We start from the raw sequence: 27,609 nt of genomic DNA on the forward strand, positions 1-27,609 counted from the left end.
CCCCCCCCCCCCCCCCCCGTGTTAACAGCAATTTCCAGGGGGCCTAAAAAGGCTGCAGCCTCTGTGCTCCCTGAGCGCACAAAGCCAGCCTGCCATCCAGAACGCGTTCTCGGTACCAAAGCAGCCCCTTTTCAAGGGGATGAAGAAAGGCAGTTTCAATGTCCCAGTCAACGGTCAAATCTCAGAAAACCAACTTTTGATCCAAGGCTTCAGACCTTTCCCAAAGTTCTTAGGTTACATGCCAAAATTCTCTCAGGTAGACACGGGCTTGGCCGCCTCCATCACAAGTTCCTCTAGCTCTGGCCGCCTTGTCTTGCTGGGGTTTAGAAAAAGGGAAACAGAATGTGAAGTCTAGGAGCCAGGCGTTCGCCCACCCCACCCCCACTCCCCATTTCCTTCCCAACATCCCTTAAGAGAAGCTGGGACCTTAAGTGCAGGAACCAACTGCACTTGAGACCCTTGCTGGGGCAAGGGAAGAAGCGTCACACCCTTTTGAGCTCCCAGTAAGGCAGACTCCGGTTGGGAAGGGCCCAGAAACTTAGTCGCGAAAGGAAATGGAGAGAGAGGATTCCAGTCTTTGCTTGGGAAGCTGGAACGGGAAAGCTGAGAGATGGGGAATGAGGGAGGGAGCCGTGGACTCAGCTGGAAGAACTGGGGTCGCCCGAGAAGTCAGGACAGCTCTTAACACGTCCCAGCCAAACTGCACATTTTTGTGGTTTAAGATTTAAGACCAAAGGGAACACACTGAGGTTCTCCCCCGCTCGGGGCGCTTCTCCCCCGTCTGGGTTTCAGATGCCTCCTCCTCGCGGAGGGACCCCGGCGCCACTCTGCTGCCGGCCTCCTCTTTCTCTTTCGGGGGAGCTGTCCATCTGCCCAGCCGAGATGTCCACCCTCCAAGTTCGCCTGACCAAGTGCGGGCGCGGCGCCTGCGGCCAGCCACCTGCGCGCGTCTGCTGCAGACCCCGCAGGCCCAGAGCTGGGCGTCCAGGGGATGCTGCGCAGGGAGTCGGGGTCTGCTGGCTGGTTTTCATTCTTTAAACAAAAAGCCTTAGCTGCTAACCGCTCATTCGTCCCCGGCCAGCCACCTTCCCTTCACACCCACGGTGCACCTCCCGGCACACGCGCTGCGAGGTGCCGCTCCCGCCAGACAATGGGTTCGTGGCCGGCGGGGTAGTCCGGCCCAAGGCCCTCTCCCCATCCCAGGACCCGAAGAGAGCGCAAGGAGAGAGACCGAGAGAAGCGAGGCAGGGAGCCCACAATGGGGAAGGTGCGAGCGAGCCTCGCCCTCAGGACGGGAGGATTGGGTCCAGCTGCGCCGCCTGCCCCACCGGGGCCCCGCCGCGTACTCACCAGCACGATGGCAAAGCGCTCCTCCAGTTCACCTGGCTCGGGCATCGGCAGCTTCAATGGCACGTTGTGCGCCCTGAAATCGGTCTGCTGCGAGTCCATGCTCCCCGCGTTGCCCATGTCGGCTGCGTGCTGGAGCCCCGGCTGGCTCCCGGCACCTCGCGTCCGCGTCCGAAATGCCCACAGCCCCCGGCGCTCGGCTCCCGCCCTCTGCCGCGTCCCGGAGAGCGTTCCGCTCACACCGCTCCCTAGCAGAGGTCCGAGCCCAGCCGGTCCCCGGCTGCCCTCATGCTCCCCGCCGCCCCGGCGCCGCCCCGGCCTCTGTGCTTCGCGAGGGGTCTGCAGGGCGCCGGGCGCCGATCCGCATGGTGCTCCCGCCGGCCCCGCCGGCGCCCGCTGCCGCTAGCGCGCTCCTGCTCCTCGGCCTCAGCCCCGGACCGCAACCGCTCTAACACCTCAGCCCCGGCCCCAAGGCGAGCGGAGGATCGCGCACCGCGAGCCGACACAATGCCCCCTCTCGGCCCCCGCCCCCGGCCCGGCTCCTCCCACACGCCCCGCGGACTGCCGGGACACGTAGTTTCGGCCCAAACCGGCCACGCACAGAAACTGCTCGCGCTCCTGGAGGGCCGCGCTGTGGTTGGGCTGTTTGCAGCAAGGACCAGCTGGACGCGTGAAGTGGCTTTTGTCCCTTTTGACTTGACCTCCCTCGGTTTTAACTTTAAACCTCACCTCAGTTTAAAGATCTGCCTGGTCTGTGATAAATCTGAGTCTTCAGCACTTTTGAGAAATGATTGAATGGATCCAGTCAATCAGAAAACACATGATTTAAGTTTCAGAAGAGTATAACACTGTCAAAAGATATCAGTAAATAGGACACACACACATACACACAACACACGGTATATGCCCAACTTTATGAGCTGAGGGTGGAGGCGTGGTGCAGGTTCTTCGGTATCTATGTTGTATGTTCTTTGATGTGGTTGAATGTTTCCTAAACTAATGTGTAATTTATGTTATATGAAGTCAGGGGTATTTCTTAATCTCTGCTGTACATCAATCTCACTTGGGGAAATGGGTTAAAACGGCACATATCTTGAGTTCTGCCATGTATCTCCCTAAACTGAAAGATGGAGCCTGGGTAAGTGTAGGTACTAGTTTCCAGGTGACTTTGGTACGCAGCTTGGGCTATTACCATTCTGAAGGAAATGTCAAGAGTCAGGGCTTTTCCTTAGTAGCTTTGACTACCTGGGTCCATGGCCCCCCAGTGCTGAGATTGCTGAGGGATGATTTTTAGGGTAATTGCTTATCTTTGCCTTAGTTTCATCATCTGAAAAGAAAATCATAATGTCTGTGCCTCTCTTATAAGGTTGGGTGCAGTCTCACTAGAGCTGTGGTGTTCAGATAAAGAACTCAGAATAATAAGTATGGCTATATATTACTGCCATTATCATCATCCTTATCATCTATTCATCTCAGCACTTCCTATTTCTGCCTTCGTACTTGTGATGGATAATGTTATGTTGATTTTAGTTAAGTGGACTGGACTAAGGGCTGCCCAGAAAGCTGAGGGGGAAAGAACCATTATTCCCGGGTGTGCGCATTTCATTCAATCGTCTCAGGAAAGAAGTTCATCTTTGCCAACGCAGAAGGGCAGCACCCTTTCTTTGAGGTCACAAATAAAACAGGAAGTTTGTCCTCTGCTCTGTCTGGGACATCACCTATTACCTCTCTCAGGCATTATTAGTGCTCCTCCTTCTGGACCTTTGGACCTGAACCAAGACTTAGATCAGCGATACTTCTAGGTCTCAAGGCTTCTAATGCAAACTGGAACCCCATCACCAGCTTCCCTGACCTCTAGCTGTGGAGGCAGACCATGTGAGTGACTTCTCAGCCTTCAAAATCACATGAGACCCAGCACTCGGGAGGCAGAGGCAGGCGGATCTCTGGGAGTTCGAGGCCAGCCTGGTCTACAAGAGCTAGTTCCGGGACAGGCACCAAAGCTACAGAGAAACCCTGTCTCGGAAAAAAAAAATCACGTGAGACTATCTTTCACAACAAATCTCCATATATGTGTACATATATGTATATATAAAAATCTCTATACATATGTGTATACACACATATATGTATGTATGTGTATATATGTATGTATGTATATATATATATATATATAGAGAGAGAGAGAGAGAGAGAGAGAGAGAGAGAGAGGCAGAGAGAAAGAGAGAGACAGAAAGAGAGCAAAACACCTGGAAAGTAACCTCTGTAACTTTTGCCACAAACATATGGAAGAAATCCTCATAAATGTATTTAGTATGCTAAATGAACCACTTCTAATAATCTTTTCAATGTGTTTATGTTTATTATTTTGTCTGTCTATGTATTCAAACCCATACAGAAGTCAGAGGGCAACATTCAGGAGTGGGTTCTCTATTTCCAGCATACGGGTTCCAGAAATAGACGTCAACCAATCATGCTTGACCAGAGACAAGCGCCTTTGCCTCCAGCTCATCTCACGGCCTCTCTTCCCAAACACACACACTCCTGTTGTTTATATCTTATTATTATTACTTTATATGTATGAGTGTTTTGTCTGCACATGTGTATATGCACCACACACAGCCCTGGAGAGCTGGGTGGTCACAGAGGGTATCAGATCCCCTGGAATCTGGATCTACAAATGGTGATCCATCATGTGGAGGTTGGGAAGCAAACCCAAGGTACTCTGCAAGAATGACGAATGATCTTAACCAATAAACCAACTCTCCAGCCCAACTTGTAACTTTTTAAAAGAGATCATAAATAAATCAGCCTTTAAAGTCTCAACAAATGTGATCTGTATTTCTGAAGTATTGTCTCAAAGTCAAGGGCAAGCATGCTGTAAGAGAAGAAAACAAAAGTATAACTACAGACACCACACTAAAGAAAATGAGCAAGAAAGCAATTAGTCCAGACCAGGTGAGGCATTTCTCATGCACAAGTGTATTTATTTTATTTGAGATTTCTTGACATATATCCTCAGTCTGACTGACACGCAGACTCAGCCCACCCAGAGAGCTGCCCGTCTGGATGGAAAGGCTGGAATTTGTTTCTGCAGTCAAGAAATCCTTTTTATTTCATTTATGACTTCCTCTGGCCGTATTTCTGCCAGGGCCCAAGACCTTTCCCTCCTCCTCGGTCTTATCACATCTAGTCTCTCTCACAAGTTCTAACTCTGAGAGGAGCCAAGGACAAAGTGTGCACATCCGGGAGCCAAAAGGACTTTCTGCTGCTTTAAGGTTTGCCATCTCTAGCGTTTGCTTATTATTTATAACGTGTATTAAAAGCAATTCCAAACACCCCGTGGGTTTGTACAATTTGTGTGGAAATGCCCATCAGCTGCTCAGGAATTTTTGTTTAAGAATTGCATAAAGAATGCTTGCTTCGGTAGCACATATATACTAAAATTGGAAGGATACAGAGAAGAATTGCATAAAGAGAAAGGACTGTATTTGCATGCGTGTCCGTGAGTGCGTGTGTGCGTGCGTGCATGCGTGTGTGTGTGTGTGTGTGCGCGCGTGTGTACAGATGCCCTCAGAGGCCAGAAGAGGATGTCAGAACCCCTGGAACTGGAGCTACAGGTGTTTCTGAGCCACCTACCGAGGCTGCTGGGAAGTAAACTCCAGTGTGCTTACGACTACCAGAGTGCCACAGTGGACTCCAGTCCATCCAGACTGAGGCCAGAAAGAAGCTACCCATGCCACTTAAGTTATTCCTTTCATCTGTAAAGCAGAGGCTCACTCAGAAATACCAGGTAGCAAAGTGTCTGTGAGTCCTCATTCCCCATGCTTGATCACGTGACAGGCCTAGAAGCAGAAGACACTGGTGGAGAAAGATGAAACTCAGGCCAGAAACATTCCTCATCTGGAGAGCATTTGAAATTCTAACAGCGAGACTGGAGAGGGAATGGCAGGAAGGGCCAACACCCCCTCTTTCTAGACCCCTCCCCGTGGCTTGCATACTTTAAAAAAGAAGCTCAAATCTCTAGTGTTGCCAACAGCAAAGTGGATGCCGCTTCGAATTCTGCACATACTGAAGAGGATACTCGGAGGATGCTTTAGACAGCTTTCTCTAAATGTGGTCTAAATGTGAATTGGATGGATATATGGCACACACCTATGATCCCAGCCCTGGGGAGGTAAAGGCAGAAGGCTCAGGAGTTCAAGGTCATCCTCAGTTGTGCAGAATTGGAAACCAACAACGAAATAAAATACCAACTATCAGCAATGATCCAAGAAGCAGCAGGCTGGCCCAGGAGATGACTTAGCAGGTAAGAAGTATGGACCACAAAGTTCACACCCCACAGACATCAACAGTAATAATAACTTTTTAAAAAGAAGCAACAGGAAAAGAGCAACAGGCAATGTAAACAGCTCTATTATTAATTTGGAATATAGAAAATGTAATAATCTTCCCACAGAGGGAACTACAGGCCCAGACAATTTCACTAGATATTATATCAGATATTAAATTGGAAAAGACAGAGTCTCTCTGTGTGCATATCTCTCTATGTCCGTGTGTGTGTGAGTGTGTGCACATGTGTACAGGCGCACGAGTGTGTGCAGGTACACACACCACAACTGTAGTAGTATTTCTTTCAGGGATTATGAATCACAAAACTATGATTTTTTTGGGGGGCTCTCAGCTTTGAAAATAGTTTATTTGGTTACAGAAATCTGGGTTGAAAATCGCTTTTCTTTACATTCTGAAGATGTCATTTTATCCTCTACTAATTGTGATTGAAGCTGAGAAGGCTTCACTTTTGTTCTTCTGTTATTTTTTTAAGGTTTATTTTTTTATTTTAGGTACTTGTGTGTTTTGTCTGCAAGCATGTGTGTGCACCGCATGCACACATGTCCTGCCTACAGGGGCCAAAAGAAGGTATTGAATGCCTTAGAACTGTAGCGTGAATTCTAATTGGTATTAATAATAAAAACCCGGAGTCAGATATAAGGGTTAGTGCAGTCAGCTACTAGAGAGACCTTTCACCTCTACCAATGCTCAGACTGATGGGGCCATCCTGTCCTCAGACCGCATCTGCAGACTACTTCTGTCTCCACCAAACCTCAAACCACCCCTGAGCTTCTGTCTCCTCCTGCCTTATATTCCTCTCTCCACCCAGCCACATCGCTCCCGTCTCCACTTCCCTAGTGCTGGAATCACCTTTGTGTGAGCTCTGTTTCTCTTTTAGACAGATTCGGCCTAGTGTAACCTAGGGTGGCCTTGAACTAACAGAAATTCCTCTGCCTCTCCCTGAGTCCTAAGATTAAAGGTATGTGCCACCATTCCCTGGCCTCTAGTGGCTTAGCTCTGCACTCTGATCTTCAGGTAAGCTTTATTTTTTTTTTAACACAAATAAAATATCACTACATAGAACCTGAGTTACTGACAGTTGTAAGCCACTTTGTGGGTTCTGGGAACTGAACCTGGATCCTCTACAAGAGCAACAAGTGTTCTTTTCTTACCCAGTGGCCATCTCTTCAGTTACTGGTTTTGTATTTTGAGATAGGATCTCACTGTTGTAGCTCTGGCTGGCTTGGAACCCACTGTGCAGACCAGCCTGGCCTCAAACTCATTGAGATCTGCCTGCCTCTGTCTTTCAAGTACTGGAATAAAAAGCGTGCATCACCACACCTGGCCAATTGTCACTTTTTAAATGTACAGAAGTTTAATCTTCTCTCTCCTTTAAAGATCTCTGTTCTTTATGCCCAGTAGTGGTGGTACACGCCTTTAATCCCAGCACTTGGGAGGCAGAGAAAAGTAGATATTTTGTGAGTCTGAGGCCAGCCTGGTCTACAGAGCCAGTTCCAGGACACCTAGGGCTACAAGGAGAAACCCTGACTTGGGTTTTTTTTTTTTTTTTGTCTTTGATTTTTCCACAATTTTGCTTTGGTGTGTCTATTTGTCTTATAAATCGTTTCCCCTGCTCAGGACTAGATGTCTTAGTTTGTGTTTCTTTTGCTGTGAAGAGATACCGTGACCGCAGCAACTCTTATAAAGGAAAATATTTAATTGAGGTGGCGGCTTTACAGTTTCAGAGGTTCAGTCCTTTATCACTCATCGTGACAGGGAGCATGGCAGCGAGCAGGTTGATATGGTGCTGGAGTAGTTGAGAGTCCTACAACTTGCAGAGAACAGGAAACCAATGGAGACACTGGGAGGTTTTCTGAGCATAGAAAACCTCAACACCCCCCACTCCACAGTGACTCACTTTCTCCTACAAGGCCATCCCTGCGCCAGCAAAGTCACACTCCTAATGGTGCCACTCCCAATAAGATTATGGGGCCAATTGCATTCAAACTACCACACTGGTCTTGCTTCCTCAATTCAAACATTTTTACTGTTTTTGATTTTTAATTCAGAGACATCCTTAGCCACTGTTTTTCTTTCTTCACCCACCTATCTTCATTTTAAAATGTAGATATTGATCCTGATTGCTTTGGTCACTGGATTAGCCTCTCACGTGTTTCAGGTTTTATCTCCTTGCTCTGCCTGACTTCCTTAGGACTCCCAACACAGAAATGCTTCGGGTGAGTCCCCCTTTTTTTTTTTTTTTTTTCAAGTTAGTCTCTCTCCTTTTCCTCCTCCTGTTTTCTTTCTTTCTCTCATGCTTTCTTTAGACAGCATCTTGTCATATAGCCTAGAAGGGCCTCCAACTCATAGCTCTTTTGCCTTTTTCTCCCAAGGGCTGAGGTTATAGGCACCCCACCCCCACCCCGCCGCTGTTCTCTCTTCCTGCTTTATTCTATTTTTATGGGTTACAGTTCTTCTTCCTATGATTATTTTTCCTATAATCACAGATTTTGGAAGAGGAACATATTGATATTTATTTGCTGCTCTTTGTTTTCATGGTTATTATGAATTTTAATTATATATATATTTTTTAACTAAACAGTACTACTCCTATTGTAAAATCTGCGTGTAGACTCTGACCTCTAACATTGTTCCGAAGAGTTATTAACTATTGAAAAATCTAAACATCTCAGCCCAGCCTGAAGGTGTAACTCAGCGGTGGAACGCTTGCTTAGCATACACAAGGCCCTAGGTTCGATCTCCAGCAAAAACTGCAGTTCTGAAATATCAGCTTGCCTGAGCCCTACAGAACATACCATATTACACAAATGTAACTCCCATATTATTTAGAAAGAAAATTGATACAGGGTCTCATTAGGTAGCCCTGATTGGCCTGGAACCCACTGTGTAAACCAGGCTGACTTTGAACTCACAGAGGTCCACCTGCCTTTGGACTCTGAATGCCGCTGAGACTGAAGAAGTATTCCACCATACCCTTCCATTTTGTCTTAACTGAATAATAATCACACTACAGCTTGATTTAATTTGTTTAGTTTTTGTTATTATTGCTTTATGAGACATGGTTCACTACATATACTTAATTAGCCTTGCTACAGGGACCCGGTAACCTGAATTTGTGACAAGCCTCCTTCCTCTGCCTAATCAAGAAGTGCTGGTATCACAGGTGAGGGCCGCCATGTCCAGCTTTAGTTTTATTTAGATAAGTTTAATATACATTTGTAAATTAAAATATATTGTGAAGGAGAACATGAAGGTCATTTTTAAGATAGCTAGGATGCCAAATAGGCATGTTTCTGCAGGAATCCAAACACGTTAATAATTATAAATCAAAGGCAAAGGAAGAAAGCGATGCAAAGTGGGCCTCCGGATAGGCTTTCGACTATGCGTGCTTACCTTGTTCCTCCAGACAAACAGTTTAAAAATGACAGAGTTTGGTGACGACAGCCACTGGCTACTGTAAGGGTCAATCTTGGTTGCCAACTTGACTGGATCCAGAATCAATTAAGTGATAAGCACTTACCTTATCACTTAGGGCATACCTGTACGGATTTCCTGGATCCTGTTATTTGAAGTGGGAAGACCCATCCTTAAATACAGATCGCATACCTTCCAGAGGCAGCCAGAAACAGATGTATGAAGAAAAAAATCTTTGCTTTATACTTGCTAGTCATCCTGTTGCCTCTCTGCCGCTGCTGGAGTCATTCTTCACTGACCTTGGAACCCAGCTTCTTTCAGGCTTCCCACAGGAGCTGGAGCCAGTGGCTCTCCAGGAATCCCCTCTAGAGCCAAGACTCGAGGCCTTGGGTGCCAGTGTGACAACTGAGGTGCCCAGCCTGATCGGCTGAGCAGCCACCAGATTGGCAGCCTCTTCAGTGTGAAGACAGCCACAGTTGATATCCAGGCTGTACTGTAAGCCAACCTAATAAACCCCCCTTAAATGTCTACTCACCCTGTTAGATGATGTTCCTCGCTAAAGCCGTTATATTCTCTAGAGGTAATTTGGCAGGCTCTAGAAGCTACTTTTATGCAAAAACCAGCAGCCAGAGATATCACAAAACCCAGAGAACATTGATGCCAACGCTCACCTTCGTGCTACATTCCTGGGGTGAACTCCTTCTCTAAAAATCTCCATTTTTTTTTTCCACACAGGGTCTCCCTATGTAGCCCCAGCCTCAACCTCCCTATGTAGATCAAGGTGGCCTCAAACTTTGGGAGATCCTCATGCCTCTGTCTCCTGAGCACTGGGTTTATAGGTCTGGGCTACCACATGTGACATCCAAAATCCTCCTTAATAAACTCTTAACACCAGACGTGTGTCACAGTACACGTGTGGAAGTCAGGTCTGGGCTAGGCAATTCAACTCACATCGCCACACTTGCTCAGCAAGCCTTTTCCCATCTAAGCCATCTGGCCAGCCCTGTTATTTCTCTCCCCCCCTCCCATTTATTCTATTTTGGGGTATGCATGTCTATCCTAGAACGCACGTCAGAGGTAAACTTATGGAATCCCCCCTCCCCCCCCCCCCCATTCCCCATGTGGATCCCAGGAATCAAACTGGAATTAGCAGACTTGATGGCAGGTGTCTTGACCAGCTGATCTGGCTTGCCAGGACGTTCATGAGCGACTTCCAAATGGCTGGCTGGGAGCCTGGCACGTAATTCTGTGGTAGATCATCTGTCTGGTGTGAAAAGTCCTGAGTTCAATCTCATCACGACAACAGTCCCTCTACTCAAAACCCCCAACTGACTAGTGACGGCATGGGAGGGTCATGGATCCTGCTGTCTTAGCAGCAACGCCTACCACGAAGGAGCGTGCCGCAGACCGTAGTGTCTGCCTTCACTTCAGAGGTCACTTATCGGGGCCGTGGGAAGCCTGGATTCCCATCTGCACCTGGCCTCCCGTGCAGATAACCAATGCCGCCTCAAGGCTATCCATCTGGCAACCGCAACAGTTTCCAAGTCTAACAAAAACAAACTCTTTAAAAGAGAGAGAGTTCTTAGAACAAGGGCACTCAAGGGGTCATTTCTGTTTCTGACTGTGAGCACTTCAGCTAGAAGAAACCACGCAGGACTAACAGGACAGAGGACCCATTTCAGTCCAGTAAAGTTTCATGGTAAAGTTTCATGGACGGTTATGATACCTGCTACTTTCCTTAACTTCCTTCCGTCTATCTTCCTCTCTCAATCGTCCTTTGAGAGAGTCAGTTTTTACAGTGGAACCATTGGGCTCTTTCTGAACTCAAGAAAAGGAGGCTTGTTATTCTATCACAGTTAATACTAAACCTTCTGTCTCTGTGTACAGTATATAAGAAATAGGCTTTTTTGTGTGTTTGGGAGTGGGTCGGCAGACAACTCTGAGTGAAAAAAAGAACAAGCCTACAGTTCTTCTGACTAGAGAATAAGAATTCCTTGGCTTACAATTTCTACTCTGCATTCAAAGGGAAGGACACACACCTTGTGGGTCTGAGCACTGAGTAGTCTCCTGCTGAGTGGATCCTGGAAAATCCTATTGGCCTCTTTAAGCTACAGTTTCTGCGCCTAGAAAACTGAAACAAACACTTGCCTGACGAGATAAGTCCTAGGAGTAAAGAAGTTCATCCGCACCTGCATTCGGCTCATGTCTCATGTGCCTGTGCTGTCCGGGAAGAGATGCTTCAGCAAGCTGGCAGTAAACTGAATCCTGGGTGTGGTACCAAATACGATAAATGTGCTACAGTGCCTATGGGACCGGGTGAAGGCTGACCGTGGGATCTGCTGTGAAGTAGAGCATGAAGTAGCGTACAGCTCCTGGAGCTTCCTCTAGCTGCTTGTTCCAGTGATGACGCTGCCCACTGCCCACTTGTGTGGCAGTAATCAGAGTCAATACTACTGCCAAAGTAATCCATGCAAGCCGGGCGATGGTGGCGCACGCCTTTAATCCCAGCACTCGGGAGGCAGAGGCGGGCGGATCTCTGTGTGTTCGACACCAGCCTGGTCTACAAGAGCTAGTTCCAGGACAGGCTCCAAAGCCACAGAGAAACCCTGTCTCAAAAAACCAAAAAAAAAAAAAAAAAAAAGTAATCCATGCAGGCCACATTATTTAAGTATCTATCCATCTATTTATTCATTCACTCATTCATTCATCTCTCTCTCTCTTTTCTCGCTCTGTGTCAGGTGCATGTGTGCCTGTGCACATGCACACACACACACACACACACACAGAAGCACACACTACAGCCTAGAGGACGACTTGCCAGAATCTGTCCATGTGGGTCCATGCGGGTCCCAGCGAAGGAACTCAAGTTCCTTGGTAACAGGTATCTTTATCCACTGAGCCAGCTCACTGGCACCAAAGTACCATTGTCCAATCTGACCGATGATGCTGTCTACCTGGGATGCTGCCGAACACGCATTCTCATGTGCTTCCCTCGGGAATTTTGACTTCCTAGATCCAGGGTGAGCTCCAGAAAGCTGTGTGCATATAACATCTTAAGTGGTTCCTATTTCAGGCAAGTTTAGGAAACGGTGATTAATCGCATGAGATTGGGGAAATGACTCATCTGCAATTAAGTAATAATGCTCTGGCTTAAGGAACAACGCCAAGTTATTTAAAAGCTATTGAACAATTATAGTCTCTACGCTGCCTTAAAAGCTAAATTAGCTGTTATTTCAATCAAGAGACTTGTTTCTCTTAAGATAGAATCATATATAAAAAAGTAAAGCCTTAAAATTTTGAACTGTATCGATTCCGTATTAATTTTAATAACACGTGTATATTAATTAGCATTTGCTTTGCTTTTTTTAGCTTTTGAAGAAAAATAAAGCCCCTTGTATTTGGGGTTTGGGTTTAATGGGTTTAATTTGGTATATTATCCAGTTATATGTGCCTCAGCTACAGGGAAACTTAACCAGAGGGAATTTAGTTATTCAGGGCTCTTCCAGTTCCCTCCTCAACTCACATAGCTACTAAAAAAGATAGGATTAGAGCCAGTCACTCATGGCACATGACGAGAAACCCAGGACGAGGACATCTCTTCAAAGGCATCAATTAAAGGTCATCCTCAGCTATATTGCAAGTTCAAGGCCAGGCTGGGCTACAAGAAACCCTGTTTCAAAAAAAAAAAAAAACCTGAATAGATGCCAAAAGTTATATTCTGTACAGAAGAAATTAAATTACCCACAGCTACTGAATGTTACTTAGACGATTTTGGCTTTGCAAAATTAATTTTACTAACGAATGCTCATTGCATTGTAACGTTCTCGTTGTAATGATTTCCTGTGCAATTACGATCAAAGGGAAGTTCCCTGGTGAAGGAAGGGGGAGAGGGTTAGGCAGCTAATTTGCATGAGTGAATGCTCTCCTTCAAAGAAACAAGTCCTTTGCCATGTCTAATCGCTACTCACAAACACCTGTGGAGCACGACTTCTTCCAGGGGTCTGCACTCCGTGAACTTCAGCCATCCTCGTGAGAAAAGTGCAGACCAAGGGGCCAGCCAGCCTGTCTTAGCTCTGTCTCTCTCTGCCCATTTGTTCTGCTAAGTTAAGGGAATAGAAGATGTTTGTTAAAACTCTTTTAAAGAAGAAGAAGAAGAGGAGGAGGAGGAGGGAGAGGAGGAGGAGGGAAGGAAGGAAGGAAGGAAGGAAGGAAGGAAGGAAGGAAGGAAGAAGCCATTTAAAGTGGGAGCAATATGGTTCACTGGGTAACGGTGTTTGTCTTATAAGCCTAGTAACTGAAGTTCAATTCCTGGAACCCCTTGCAAAGGGGAAAGGAGAGGACAGACCCCACAGAGCTGTCCTCTGCCTTCTACACCCCTCCTATGGCACAGAGCATGACCCCCACCTGCCCACATATGCACACCTTGTATCCATTTTTGGACTTTGAAGATATCCTTTTACCTTCTCTCATAAGCCTGAAACTGTTTGCCATAAAACTCAAGTGTGATGGGTGGGTGTGGGGTTCTAAGTCAAGAGCAAAGTAGAAGGCATAGAATGAGGCACAGAAACAGGAAATGGGGAAGACCTACCTGAAAAGACCAGGGAGGGGTGGGGCAGGGAATCATCGTGTGTACTATATAGCCCCAGATGGCCTGTAACAGGCTGAGTAGCCCAGGTTGATCTCAGCCTTGACTCCACTCCCTGCTTCTGTCTCCTTCATGCTGGGCTTGCACACTCTGCCACTGGAAAGCCTTTTGATGGAAGAACAAGGCAGTTAGTAAGACGGGCTCTGGTTTTCAAGTTTTCTGAGTTTCAGACTCCTTGTATGTAAAATGAAAGCAATCGTAGTGCTCACTTCTGAGGGCGTTTTTGAGGAATGATCATAACTGCTACAAATCCTAGACTCAGCACGTGGAAAGAGACAGACCAGTTGCTATCTCAGGCCCGGAGCAAGCACACTGTGCCCAGCAAGAGTGGGACACGGTATGCTGTGGGCGAATATTTCCAAATTAAATCGACAGGAACTGGAACCCTGGCAAAGGGTCAGAAAAACCCAAAGCATGGGAAGGAGTGACTGCATTGCTCAAGAAAACCCTAGGCCCTGTGCACCAAGTGGGCCAGGCAGGAAGCTGTGTGATTTGCTCATGATATCTGAGTTATTTTAGTCCTCATTGGCAGATGCGGAAATGATGGACGATGTTGACCTCTGCCGCCCAGAAGATCGTTCACTGGGAGCCCATGCTGTCAGTACCACCGAAGAAACCGGTCAGTGATGCCCAGAAGTTGCATCGGTAGCCTTATCATTCCCTCTGCTGTAAGGCATTTACCAAGCAAGAGAAACGCCATTAGCACACTAAAGACCTTCCCCTTCCATGCAAAGAAGCTCGGTTCCCTTTGCTAAGCTGCTTTTCTCCCAGCTCTGCCTGAATGTGGCTTCGCTGTAGCTGGCACTCAATGTTCCACGTTTTCTCTGCATTGCTTCCTGTTGCTTCTTGTAAGTCACCCTCGGAAGGGCCTCCCCTCCCGCAGGAAGAGCGCAAAGAGCTTGGCACAGGAGACTCCACATTAAATCAGGATTTCTTTCTAGTCCTGTTTCAGCTGTTGGTTCTGATTGGGCTTCAAGTTCATTCCCAATCATCGCTTGGCCCTGGCTGGGGCCCTACTTACTTATGATGGCAGCGTCTTAGAAAAAGCGAGGTTCATTTGCAATCCAAAGAAGCACACTCTCTTGCCAAGGCATCCTTTATCCTCTCTGCCATTCTACATCCTCGACCTGTTGCCACTTAAGGTCCTGGTATCATCACCAACCTATGACTTTTTCCAATCTGGAAAAGCATGTCTGACCTCCCATTTACCAAAGTTCTCACCCTGCAGTTCTGCCCCGTTAACATCCCTTTCTTACCTTCTCGTGTGCGGGAGGCCACCCTGCCTTGATCTAAATTGTGGCTATAGCTTCATGTTCTGACTCTCTTCTCGGGAACATTCCAGATGGAGGCTCGAGAACATCGCATCAGTTCACCTTGCAATCACACCCACTGCTTCTCTCAGTTCCTGGGAAGGCCTCGCATTAACTGCTGTCTCCTCACCACGGTGCGACAGTGTGCTTAGCAAGTCTGCAGGCTTCTGCTCGCCACGCCCTTCACGCATGGCTGCTTTTGTAAGGCCTTCTTTTCTCCTCTTACCTTTCTGAATGTAAAGCAATCTGTTAAGTCGCATTATCCTTAAGCGCACTGTTGTTGGGGGTGCTGTACGTGCGTGCGTGTGTGCGTGTGCACGTGCACGCGTGCGCGCACACATGCCCGTGTTTCATCTCTCCAAGGAGCTTATAGATGGCGGCTATAGACACCACTCATTTCACAGTGTGATTCATATTCCATCTGCCCTTGAATCATCTGGACGGCTCCATGATGATTCCCTCACTCGCATGAATCAGAATTTCAATGGTGAGCCCACATTGCACATTACGGGGCCGCTCGGGGTTCTTACACATACAGACTTGGGGACACGAAGCAAAGGAGTGGAATGGTAACATTTTTTTAATACCACACTTACTTCTGGCTCTGCAGTCCTGGGACTGGCCCAGAGAAGATTAGCATGAGTTGCTTCTTGGATAAGAAACAAACATAGCTTTAAACAGAAAGCCAGTCAGGGGAAATCTGTCCTATTTTATGGAAGTGTTCGCAGTTTTTGCTAAATGCGTGTGTTACCAACTTCAGTTACTACAGTGCACACTCCCTCTGGAAGTCAAAGTCCTTATGTCTCTCTTTTTGTTGAGACAGGGTTTCTCTGTAGCTTTGGAGCCTCTCCTGGAACTAGCTCTAGTAGACCAGGCTGGCCTTGAACTCACAGAGACCACCTGCCTCTGCCTCCCGAGTACTAAAATTAAAGGCGTGCGCCACCACTGCCCTGCACTTTTTCCTCGTGTCTCTTTTGCACTGCACTTTTTTCTGATATAATGTAATTTTAATTCACCTTGCTTGTGATGAAATTAAAAAACTCCTTATTTCAGCTTAGACCTCCTTATGTAAGCTGGACATTTCTGGTTATAATCAAAAATAATGCTAAAATGATATCATAATAGCCCAGTAAATACTGTTATGGGGCTATTAAAACTTTTAATATCCTAAGCTACAGACAACTTGACAAACATTTATAGCCCTTGCACATACAGATAACAGGAATATTAATATTTTGATTTTTTTTTCAGTATCAAGAATGAAACCTAGGGTCTTATACAAACTCTTCCTAACCCTGAGTGACATTTCCACCCAAATATTTTTATTCCCTCATTCAGTTATATCTGAAGATTCTTTCTGCTCGCTATTCCTGACTCACTTAAGGCTGAGTGGCCCCCAGATACTCGGTATAAGCTTCAATCAGCACTCGTACACCTAAGAAGTAGCAGGGCCAAGACTTAAAGTAACGATTATTTGTGGTGGTAGACTTGAGAACATGGGTGCCCAGAACTAGCCTTGGGGTTTCATTAGCAAGAAGAGAAATGTCTTCACGCTGCTATTTAATAATCCAATTTAAAAAATTAGACATAAGCAAACGTGGGGAACTGAGGAAGCCCGGGGTGTGTGAGGTCGCGAGTGAACCTGTGTTGTTGACACGGTCACAGTCACATCAAGGACTCCAAAGGCACAGCTTTCCTCTGGTCCATGTGTGGGAGTTGATAGTATCTGCAGAAAGTGTCCACCATAGCTTTCTTCCCTGGATATTTCTAGCCTGAATTTCTTCCCTACGTAGCCTCTTCTTACTGACTTTAGCTAAACCTGTGTCCTTGATCCAGCTCTACACCAGAAACCCTACCTTCCTTGTTTATTTGCAGGTAATAATCTCGACCCCTTGTTCAGTCATAGGCAGTAACTCTGCCTCCCTAACTCTATATAAGCACACTGAGCTTCCCTGGGGCTGCGGGGGCCTATAGGTCACCAAGCCTCGCTTTCTTCTGTGCATCTGTCTGTCTGTCATTCATTCTTTCTCTCACAGGCCCGAGTCAGGAGGGTCCCTGAAGCCGTTCTTGGACTCAGCAAGCAGGCTTCCTGACAATGCTACTATGACCCTTGTTGGATTTAATACATACATGATAGCTACACACAGTGTGTTTGCCTGCAGGTGTCATGGTTTCCAGTTCTCAAAACTCAAGAGCCACCAAGGGGGCCCTAGCCTGTCCTTCCTGCCGCCGTCTCTAAATCCAGTAGACACAGAGGAGAATAGCCTGTAGGAGGAATTAAATAGAAAGCTTAGCCCTTAATAACACAGGGCTGAGCAACCTGTTTGTTTGTTTTTTTTTTTTTTTCTCTGTTGGAATGAAATCTTGAAAAGGAAATATAAATAAATAAGTCAGATAACATCAGGGCTGCTTTCCTGAATCTAAGATAAGGAAGGAACTGTTTCCCTAACCTCTTCGAGCATAATTAAAGCTCTTTGACCGGAACTGAAGGCTTACAAGAGCTGACGTCAGGGCTGCTATTTCCTTGGTGGAGAGTGGAAATGGACCTATCTCTGGGGGTTGAACCAGCGCAGCGAAGCTGTTGGGAACTGGGATGTGGCGATCACCTGAGATGTTCCTGTGTGCGATTATACTTGACCGAGGTAGAATTCAGACCCATCTCCTGTCAAAGGAGGGAAATGGGCCACATTGACTAATTAGAGTTCACACAGACACACAGTGACTCAGCCTGGCTGCTTGTCTACTCAGAAGCCTTTTAAGTGTGCAACAGCAATCAGAGGCACGTGCTGGAAATTCAGATTTCTCTGTTAGTGATGTGAGCCTCAGCCTTGCTTGGTCGACCTCTCTCGTTGTCTCTTGTATAGTGCTTTTTATAGAATGACAGGTAGGCTTTTCTTCTTTTCTCTTTCTTTTTTTTGGGGGTTGGTAGTGGTGGGTCAAGATCTCTGGAACTCCAGGGTGGCCTCAGATTTGCTCTGGTGTCAAGGACAGCCCTTAACTTCTGATCCTCTTGCCTCCAACATACAATTGCTGGGAATACAGGAACACGCCAACATATCCAGTTTAAATGAGTTTATACTCGGACTTTTTCATCAGGGCCATCAACTCCCCAATAATGACATGGAGACTTAGTATTAATTATGAAAGTTTGGCTGATAGCTCAGGCTTGTTTCTAACTAGCTCTTATCACTTAAATTAACGCATGTCATTTAATCTATTTTCTTTTACATGGCACGGTCACTTTCACTTTATAATGTCCATGCTGCTTGCTCTCTAACCCTGGTGTCTGCCCTTCTTCTTCCCAGTGTCCTCTCTGCCTAGCTATTGGCTATTCAGCCTTTTATTAAACCAACCCAAGTGACACGTCTTCACAGTGTAATTTGTTTTTATGTGTATACGTGTTTGTATGCTTGTATGTCTGTATCACGTGTGTGCCTGGTTCCTGAAGAGGCCAGAAGACGGAGTCTGATCTCCTGGGACAATTGTAAACCGCTCTGTAAGTGTTGAGAATTAAACTAGGGTCCTCTGGGAGAGCAGCCAGTGCTCTTAACCACTAAGTCACCTCTCCATCCTCAAAATGGCAGTTTTTACAAAAGCACAGAATTTATCTTTCAACCAGGGAACTCAACAGAACTCTAATTAAAAAAAAAAAAAAAAAAAAAACAGCAAACCTGCTCTATTTGCTGCTGGCAATTGTCCAGGCTTTAGAGCGCTCTCTTGTCTTTAAGGTCACATGCAAACTGATGTTGTCATCCTCATCCCCTCAGCTGACAAGAGGCTGTCGTGAGCTGTCATCCCTGGACTCCATTCTCTGCATGCCCCAAGACTGTTTCTCACATCTCTAGTTTCTTCATTTCCTTGTGGTGTAAGGGATCCAAAAGGAGCGGATGACTTTTCAGACCTCTCCCTAATAGGGCTTCCTAGTTAGGATTCTAATTGACAGGGATCTGTGGGGGGTCCACTTCTTCTAACGCCTGTTGGCCACCAGTCCACAAGGACAAGGGGTGGAAGCATGACAGAGAGCTTTGTTTGGCCTGGGAACACAATGGAGATAGCTCTCCCAGAGACAGCTTTGGTGAATCTGTTCAACTGTATTCCAGAGTATGGGGACTATAAAGAAAGGATTAGGAACGGTAGCCAGGAAAATTACCTACTTTGCATTAAACAGCGTGCTCTTGTCATAACACCTAGTACAAGTGTTAGTTATCAACTGTGGAAGCACCGTCCTCTTCTAATATTCCTAGAAAATGTCCAATTACCATATGGGCAGCAGGTGGAAAGTTTCTGCAGGGAACGGCGTCCAGGGTCATTCATACAAGAGAGAAATCAGGCCTGTGGGCCTAGAGACAGTCCCCAAATAAGGTCAGATAGAGAAAAGGGTGCCTTCTGTCAGGAGGAAGGAGTTGTCTATGTTGCCAAGCTCGGAGAAAGCTGCCACACCATGGTAGACTGCAACCTCTGATCAGCAGGGCCTCCCAGCAGAGATCTGCCCTCCTCTGTCTCCAAGTGACAGTATTAAATACATGAATATGCCCTAGTGGGGCTTTCTATTGATTAATGGTGGATGTGGAGGGCCCAGTCCACAAGTTGGTGCTGCCTCTAGGCTGGTGGTCCTGGGTGCTATAAGAATGCAAGCTGAGCAAGTCTGAGGAGCAAGCCAGTAAGCAGCACTCCTATAAGGCCTCTGCTTCAGTTCCTGCTTCCAGCATCCTGCCTTGGCTTCCTTCAATAAAAGAGTGTGATGTGGAAGTGTAATCAAAGTAAACCCTTTCCATCTCCAAGTTGCTTTGGTCATGGTAGTTCATCACAGCAACAGAAACTCTTACTAAGACAGCAATAGAATGCTGGGTGTGGGGGCATATGCCTTTAATCCCAGCACTCAAGAGGCAGAGGTAGGTGGATCTATGTGAGTTCAAGACCAGTCTTGTTGCAAAGTGAGTTCTGGGGTAGTCAGTGTTGTTACACAGAGAAACACCGTCTCAAAAAAAACCGAAAAAGAAAAAAAATTGTTATAGTAAACACAACCGCTCATCAATAAATTAACCAACTAAACCAGTTTGATCTCTGAAAGGTGAAAATAGTTTTTCTATTGTAGAGAGTGAGCTAAGATTGTGTAGTTAGGGAATGGGAATGGAAGTCAGTAACGGAATGCTTGACTCAGCATGTGCAGAGGTCGGGGTTTCTACCCCAAGTACAAGGGAAGTGGGGAAGGTTATGTTACTAGATGTCAAAGCTCAGAGTGGTCAGAGGTCACTTCTTCCCATCCAGGCAACTCTTTGCAGTAGGAAAGACTTGTTTTCTGTGCACGTATAATAACATGAAATGCTTTGCTGTCTGTGCTTGCTTCGTGTGGTTATCTATTTACTTCTGTTTTTCAGAATACTGCTTTATGACAGTTCTAGGTCACAGCAAAAATAATCAGAAAGTACAGATAGTTCCCAAATACTCCCTGCCTGCACCGCATATGATTACCGTTTCACTGGGGTTTTTTCACAGCATTTTTCAGAACTACGTGTGCCTTTCGACTTTATGCTTTACAACAAAGGAATCTTAAAGATCAAGACAAAGTTTCCAAGTTTCACTTAGTGGGGGATCCACTTTAGGAGTCCGCTATAGCCGTGGGCTGTGCATACTTTATTTCTTAGTGTTTTCTTTGAATTAACTCGTTGTTTTTACTTTGATGTATCTATTTTAAAAAGAAGTTTTGCCTGTCCTATAGATATGAAGGCGATTTAAAAAAAACAGATTTAGAATCATTGCCATTAAAAATAAGTTTGCAGAAGGGATGGGGATATAGTTCTTGGGTAGAGTGTTTATCCTGTATGTCCAAGACCCTAGGTTCAATTCTAAGTTAAAGAGAATTACATTGGGGCCAGGCATAGTGAAAGATGTCTGTAATGGCAGCCTTGAGGAGGCTGAGGCAGAAGAATTGCCACTTGTGCAAGGCCAGCCTGCTTTAAATGGTGAATTCCTTGCCACACAAGAGCTGTGGAAAGTCCTTTTGTTCACTGCGAAGGTTTGTTGCTGTGATTGGTTTATTAAATAAACAATAGCTGAAGAGGATAAAGTTAGGTGGGAAAATCCAACTGAGAATGATGGGATGAAGGATGGAGTCTGGAGTGGCAAACAGACGAGAGAGAAACAAGATGGGCAAAGAATAGATAAGAAATAGGGGTCAATTTAAATGTAAGAGTTAGGTAGTAACAAGCCTGAGTTATTGATTATCTATAAATAATATTAAGCCTCTGTGTTAGTTATTTGAGAGCAGGCAATTGGGACAAGAAAGCTCATCTATATATGGCAGCCCAACATGGGGTAGGAATTTACACATAAGACCTAAAAAAGCTTAAGAAAGGATCATAAACACACAAAGAGTGAGCCAAGCGCAGCTTCTTAATAACCTCTTTTTCTTAGGTAGGCTCTGTTGGCTGGCAGTGAGCAGAGACACGGCTCCTTTAAGGGACAGTTTCCTGGCATGGTGCTAGGGGCAAAAAAATGGGAGTTTATGAGCAGTAGGTGAGATGCTACTTGGCTGGCGGCATAAAACCAGAAACATCCCAGAGTTGGGACAGTAAACATGGCTGCTAGAGCTGGCAATCAACTTGCTTCCACCATGGGACTAGGCTCACAGGGAACCAAGGGGGAAGAAGCCAGCACCAGCAAGTCATGGTTTAAGTTACACAACAGGATTTTTTGCTGCGCTTGGCTCAGTGGATAATAGCACTCTCCCTTAAGGCTGGCGGCCAGAACCTACATGGTGGAGGAAGACCGCTCCACATGTTGTGGCACACAACCCCTCACCACCACCCCAACTACCACCATAAATAAGTTTTTTTTAAAGGAAATAATGGAGAAAAATTTAATAATGTATATTAAAATTAAAAGTGTTATGTGTTCGTTCTGAGTAGCATAAAAATTTAATTCTAAACTATTATTCAATGAAAAAGACTACATCACTAATGAATGAATGAAGTCAACACACATCATCCTGCCTTTTTTCACAACTTAATTTTATTGTTATCATTAGTGTGGGAGGTCTGAACATGGGCATTCATATGCTATACAGGTGGAGGTCAAGGAACAATTTTCAAGAGTCCCTTCTAGCTTCCACCTCATTGAGGCAGGGTCTTCTTGTTTCTGCTGCTGTGGAGTGAGCATCTGTCTGAAGTGGGAGAATCATGGCAACTGTCTGACTCGGCTTTCTTTCTCCCAGAATTCTGTTCAGTCTACTCCGCCTACCTAATTTTCTGTCTTATTAAAGGGCCAAGGCAGTCTCTTTATTTAACCAATGAAATTAACACAAAACAGAAGATTCCCACATCAAATGTCAATCTTCAAAACAAAAGCCAGCTAGCATGTTTCCAATCATGCTATGTGAGTATAGTTGTACCACAAACAGAGTTGGGACTACGTCTCAGTGAGGGATTTGTTAAGGAAGGTTACAGGAAGAGATGGCAATATAACCAAAGGACTGATTATAATAATCAACCGTGAAGGACAATTACACTGGGTCTAAAAGGAAGATGTGAGAGCTGTGGGGACAGGACAAAGATGCCAGTGGATTATACAATGTGACAGGGATTGGAGCCAAGGATAAGAGTTGTTGTGTGACTACCGTAGGCATGAGTGCTGTTGAAAACAATAAAAGGGTCAGATATGATGGCACGTGTGTGGAATCCTAGGTGAAGGCAGGAGGATATGGAGTTACCAGTCATCTTTAGCCATGTAGAGAGTTCAAGGCCAGAGTGGACTACATGAGACCCTGCATATATACATATATGTATATGCATATATATATATGTACTGTGTATGAGTGCTCTGCATGCCAAAAGAAGGCATCAGATTCTATTATAAACTGCTGTGAGCCACCATGTGGTTTCTGGGAATGGACCTCAGGACCTCTAGAACAGCCAGTGCTCTTAACCTCTGAGCCATCTCTCCAACCCCCTACTTAAAAGAGAGAGAAAGAGAGACAACTGATACAAGTGGACCAAGATGTTTGGGGGATGTTTTTTAAAAAGTGGCAAGACACAAGCTTTGTGTAAAGGACAGAGAAGCACTAAAGTGGACCAGATGAAGGATGGGGAGACAAACCATTCCGAGTTGGAGCAGAGGTGATGAGGGCATGAAGCCTTCGCTCGCAGTAATAACTCGGGAAATCCTCAGAAAGCAGACTTCCTAGGATAGAGCGGTGGGGAGGGAGTGGCAGGATGCACATTTTAAGTGTCTCTAGATTGTGAATCAAGTGCCAGGAGATCAAAGACCTGCCACCTCCCGAATATTCTGAAAGCAATCACACCCTTCTCTCCCGTGTTTACTGCTGAGTGTGAATACAGCCTCAGCAATTCCAATCCGTGCTATCGCCCCTGTTTGAAAACCTTGTCTTGCCTTTTTAGTACTTTTTCTTTGTGGTTTGGACACCTTTTATTGGCTCCATATGGTGAACTCTTACAGGACTCTGTTGCTCAATGATTTATGTGCTGCTACAGTTGCCAGGAGAAAGAGATTCAGTGTGCAGTTTTAAGCTCCCAACAACATACCCTAAAATGTCCAGCTGAATAGATTTACATGGTTGACTTAGTGTTAGTTAGGCATTGGCGTTGCTAACTCCCCAAGTGACAAACGTTAAATGGCCACTATCAGTTTTTCCTGTTCCATCTCATTCATTCATTTACTCAATGTGAGTAGCAACCAAACACCAATACAATAGTAGCTGATAGAGATACAGAAATAAAAGACAAAGGGCTTACCCAGGCTAGCAGACAAACAAGTTAAAGATAATAAGGGTTCTGATGAAAGTAAATACAGAGGTCAGAAGGGAGATGCCCCCCACCCACCCGGAGCCTAATAGGAAGTCAGGAAAATATCCAAGGGCCATTGGTATCTAAGCTCAGTTTCAAAATCCTAGCTACAGTAGGTTCCTTAAAGTCGTAAAGTCAAAAGTAGAGTTTAGACACAATAGATGTCCTCTGAAGAGATTAAGAGTCTTTGCGAGGAATTTAGCAATGTGGACCTTGGCTTGGGACAGGCAGCGGATAGACTGTTACAGCACCAGATACTGGTCTGGGGCCTGGGGAGTCAACCCAAGACACTGGTAGAATTTTAGCAAAGGATAATACTACAGAACACAGAACAGAAAGATTATTCTGATGGCAGGACAGAAAGATGGAACGAGGACATTAGCGTGTGATTACAGAATTAGTGATCTTGCTGCCACCAGTGAGACATGGTTAAGCAAAGGAACACACAGCATATACCACAGTTATTGCATAAATAGAGTCCTTAGATAAGGAGACCATCGAAAGGACAGGAACTGAGTGACAAGTGAAGTTTTCTTTCTTCCCCAGGCACGCACTCTACCAGCCGAGCCACACGGCAGCCCTGTATTTTCACACTAAGAATCCATCCCCATGTGCTCGCATTCCAAATGACAGAAAGATGACCTGACTGGAACCATTTTCCCTCAGTGAAAGCGTAGCAGTTCAGTAGGATCCGGGCATGACAGGGTCTCACTAACACAGCCTTGAGACAAGAGTGTAGGGACCAGAAGTCACGAGACAAAGAAAAGAAAAGAATCTGTCACAAAAAGGAAACTCATAAAATTCCAGTGTTGGGGGTTTAAAGAGAAAGCTCAGGACACACAGCTGTGGGAAAAGCGGCTTCAAGTCACACTTCCTGTCACGCTGCTGACAGCTGAATTCTGCTGACTCAGCTCCTCTCTGTCTGCCTCCCGTGGCTAACCTCAGGCAAGCAGCTGCCGTGAGTGACGGCTGGTGCGGAGGGGGTGGGAAGGGTGCCCTGTGTCCTGATGCTGGACAGATGTCCAGAATAAGCACAAAAAGCGGAATCGGTGTCTTTGACTGAAATGTCCTTTTTCTTATCTAGGGCTTCTGACTTTTCCTTGCAGCCCAACCTTGGAAATGCAGCGTTGTTTTTAAATAGGGACAAATGCTGTAGTAAGATGAATATAAAAAAAGAAAAAAAGAGAAGAAATGCAGAAAACAAACTTTGCAGCACGAATTCTAGTTACTTTTAATTAACCAAAACCCAGAGACAGATACAGGGGTTAAAGCTGAATATTAGAGAAGCAGAGCAGTAAGGCACTGGAGAGACCTTTTCCCTCTACTAATGCTCAGATCAAAGCAGTGATCCTCAGATTGCCTAGACTACACTGTGTCTCCACCACACCTCAGACTCCACACTCCACTGAGTTCCTGTCTCTTTCCCTTTAGACTTCTCTCTCAGCCCAGCCAAATAGCTCCTGTCTCCACCTCCCTAGTGCTGGGATCAAAGGTGTGTGGCTCCCAAACACTGGGATTAAAGATGTGAGCCACCTCCACCTAGATCTGCTTCTGGACGGATTTTGTGTAGCCCAGGGTAGCCTTGAACTCACAGAGTTCCACCTGCCTCTGTCTCCCAAATCCTGGGATTAAAGGCGGCACATGCCATCCTTCCCTGGCCTCTGGTGGCTTAGTTTTGTGTTTTTTTTTTTTTCTTCAGGTGGGCTTTATTGATTAAAATACAAATAAAATATCACTACAAAACTTGTCTATATCTGAAAGATTGGTTGCTACTAATCTGTAGCTTGATCTCTGAGCCAAGTGATACAAAGTTTTGGTATAATTGTCACCATCTTTCACATATGACATGGTTCTAGTCACAGCAGGCCTGGCACACATAGGAAGTCACAGAGGCTGTGGCAGCAGGCATAGGACCTGCACAGATCTACACCAGATGGGATCTTAGAGCTGAAAGAAGTGGACACAAGTCCCATCCCTAAGCCAGGAGTTATCTCCAATTGTTAGCCACTTGCAAATAGAGACTTAGTTTTCTCCAAGGGAGTCTCACTGGAAAGCAAGCAATTCTTAAAGGTAGACTCCATGGCCAGCAGTAGATGACCAACACAAAATGAACTCAATGGCATATTGGAGGCTCTTTGTCTCATGATGTTAAGCCAAGACATGTATATGTATGTATGTATGTATGTATGTATGTATGTATCTATCTATCTATCTATCTATCTATATCTATCTGTCTCTATCTATCTATCTATCTATCTATCTATCTATCTATCAATCTATCTATCAATCTATCCATCTATCTACCTATCTCCCTGCAAGTCCTTTGCATATATAGTATAGCTTCCCGTTTTATGTTTCAACGGGATCCTGTGTGTGCATGAACATTTGAGTCTTCTATGCATTTCTTGTGCTGTTTCTTTGGGTCTTTTTCTTGATTGCTTGTTTTGTCCTATTTTGGTTTGTTTGTTTTTATTTATCATACTGTATTTTACTTTATCTTATTATGATTCCTTAGATGCCTGTTTCTTTTCTAAGAAGAGACAGAAAGGGAAGGGAGGGGAGTTGGGGAGGAACTGGGAGGAGTAAGGGAAGAGGAAACCGTAATCAAATTATATTGTATGAAAAAAAGTCTATTTTTAATTAAAAAAAATAGAAGACTGTCATGGAATTTCAAGATATATTAGCATTCACAGATTTGTTTTTTTAACCATTATTAACCCTTTGACTTTTCCATGAAACATTCAGTTGAACTTCAGAATTACTGTCTTTGCCTTATCCCACTTACAGGTTAGGGGTGATGGTACTTAAACCTCTCCCAGATAATGGTGAATAAGGTCATCTAAGGTCCACACACGCATAAATGAAAGTTATTAACCTGGCTTCACCGAGGCCACAGATGTGTCTGTCCCCACTCTAACTGTAGGATAGTCTGAGAAGATGCAGAATTCCCAGGGGAAAAGGATAACTGATACTGAACTATTGACAACGTATTGAAAATCCATTTCCTTCTGTTTGGCTCTCAGAATCCTGACCGTGTTTAGGTATCCATCCTTCGCCACAGGATTATGGACCACAGGAAGAGGTTAGCGATGGGCTGGCAGCCAGGAAGAAACAAAGAAGTCATCATATTCAAAGACAATGTGGACAGCGTGCCTCGGCCCAAGTGTGGAGAGGGGAACAACTGCAGAAGGAAGAGTGGAGGTGGCTTATGGGAGAACGATTGCCTGTAGGGAAGAGGTCAAGGCAGCAGAGTGTTACAAATGATCAGCGCCAGATTGCTCACTGTGGAAGAGGAGAGGAGAGCAGCAAAAAGGTGAAAAGCGGCGAACCCTGTGGTGATGAAGTTCAATGGAAGACAGCGGGAAGTCACAGTTTTCTGCTTACACACATGGGGGAAATCAATACGGCTGTTGATATTTGGGTCTCTCTCCATGATCACAGACTCAATCAACTGTATATATCACTTCTCTATAGATGCCAAAGGTTATGGCCTGAATATGAATTGTCCCTGTGGGTTCAAGTGTTGAACACTTGGTACTGGTCCTACTATCTGGGCAGGTGGTGGGAAACTGAGGAAGCAGGGTCAACCTGGATGAAGGAAGTCACTGGAAGTAGAGTGTTGAAGGTTATACCCAGTCCCTTCTCCATCTCCCACTTTCCAACTGTCAAGAGATGAACAGCCTTCTCTTCCACATTCCCCTAGCTCCATGACGTCCTGCCTCTCTGTGACACTGATCCCAGA

The 27,609-nt window shown here is 45.6% G+C and overlaps 1 protein-coding gene and 1 long non-coding RNA gene across 6 annotated transcripts in view; one reads left to right on the forward strand and one right to left on the reverse strand.

Annotated features, from left to right (window-relative positions):
• The window catches only part of Fmnl2 (formin like 2), a 251,001-nt gene extending 249,509 nt beyond the window's left edge, over positions 1 to 1,492 (reverse strand). For all 5 annotated transcript variants that reach the window (XM_050139987.1, XM_050139983.1, XM_050139985.1 and 2 more), the window contains exon 1: positions 1,351 to 1,492. In XM_050139987.1, coding sequence (XP_049995944.1) covers positions 1,351 to 1,467 — 117 coding nt within the window. In that variant the 5' untranslated portion in view covers positions 1,468 to 1,492. The remainder of the gene's footprint in view (positions 1 to 1,350) is intronic.
• A 6,387-nt stretch (positions 1,493 to 7,879) lies between these two features.
• On the forward strand, positions 7,880 to 27,010 carry LOC126500190 (uncharacterized). The gene is made up of 3 exons (XR_007591271.1): positions 7,880 to 7,913; positions 14,289 to 14,375; positions 26,891 to 27,010. It is a non-coding gene; the product is annotated as an uncharacterized lncRNA (long non-coding RNA).
• The last annotated feature ends 599 nt before the right edge of the window (positions 27,011 to 27,609 follow it).

Source organism: Alexandromys fortis, unplaced genomic scaffold (genome assembly GCF_014885135.2).
Source record: "Alexandromys fortis isolate MF-2015 unplaced genomic scaffold, M_Fortis_MF-2015_v1.1 scaffold_33, whole genome shotgun sequence".
NCBI classification, from domain to species: domain Eukaryota; kingdom Metazoa; phylum Chordata; class Mammalia; order Rodentia; family Cricetidae; genus Alexandromys; species Alexandromys fortis.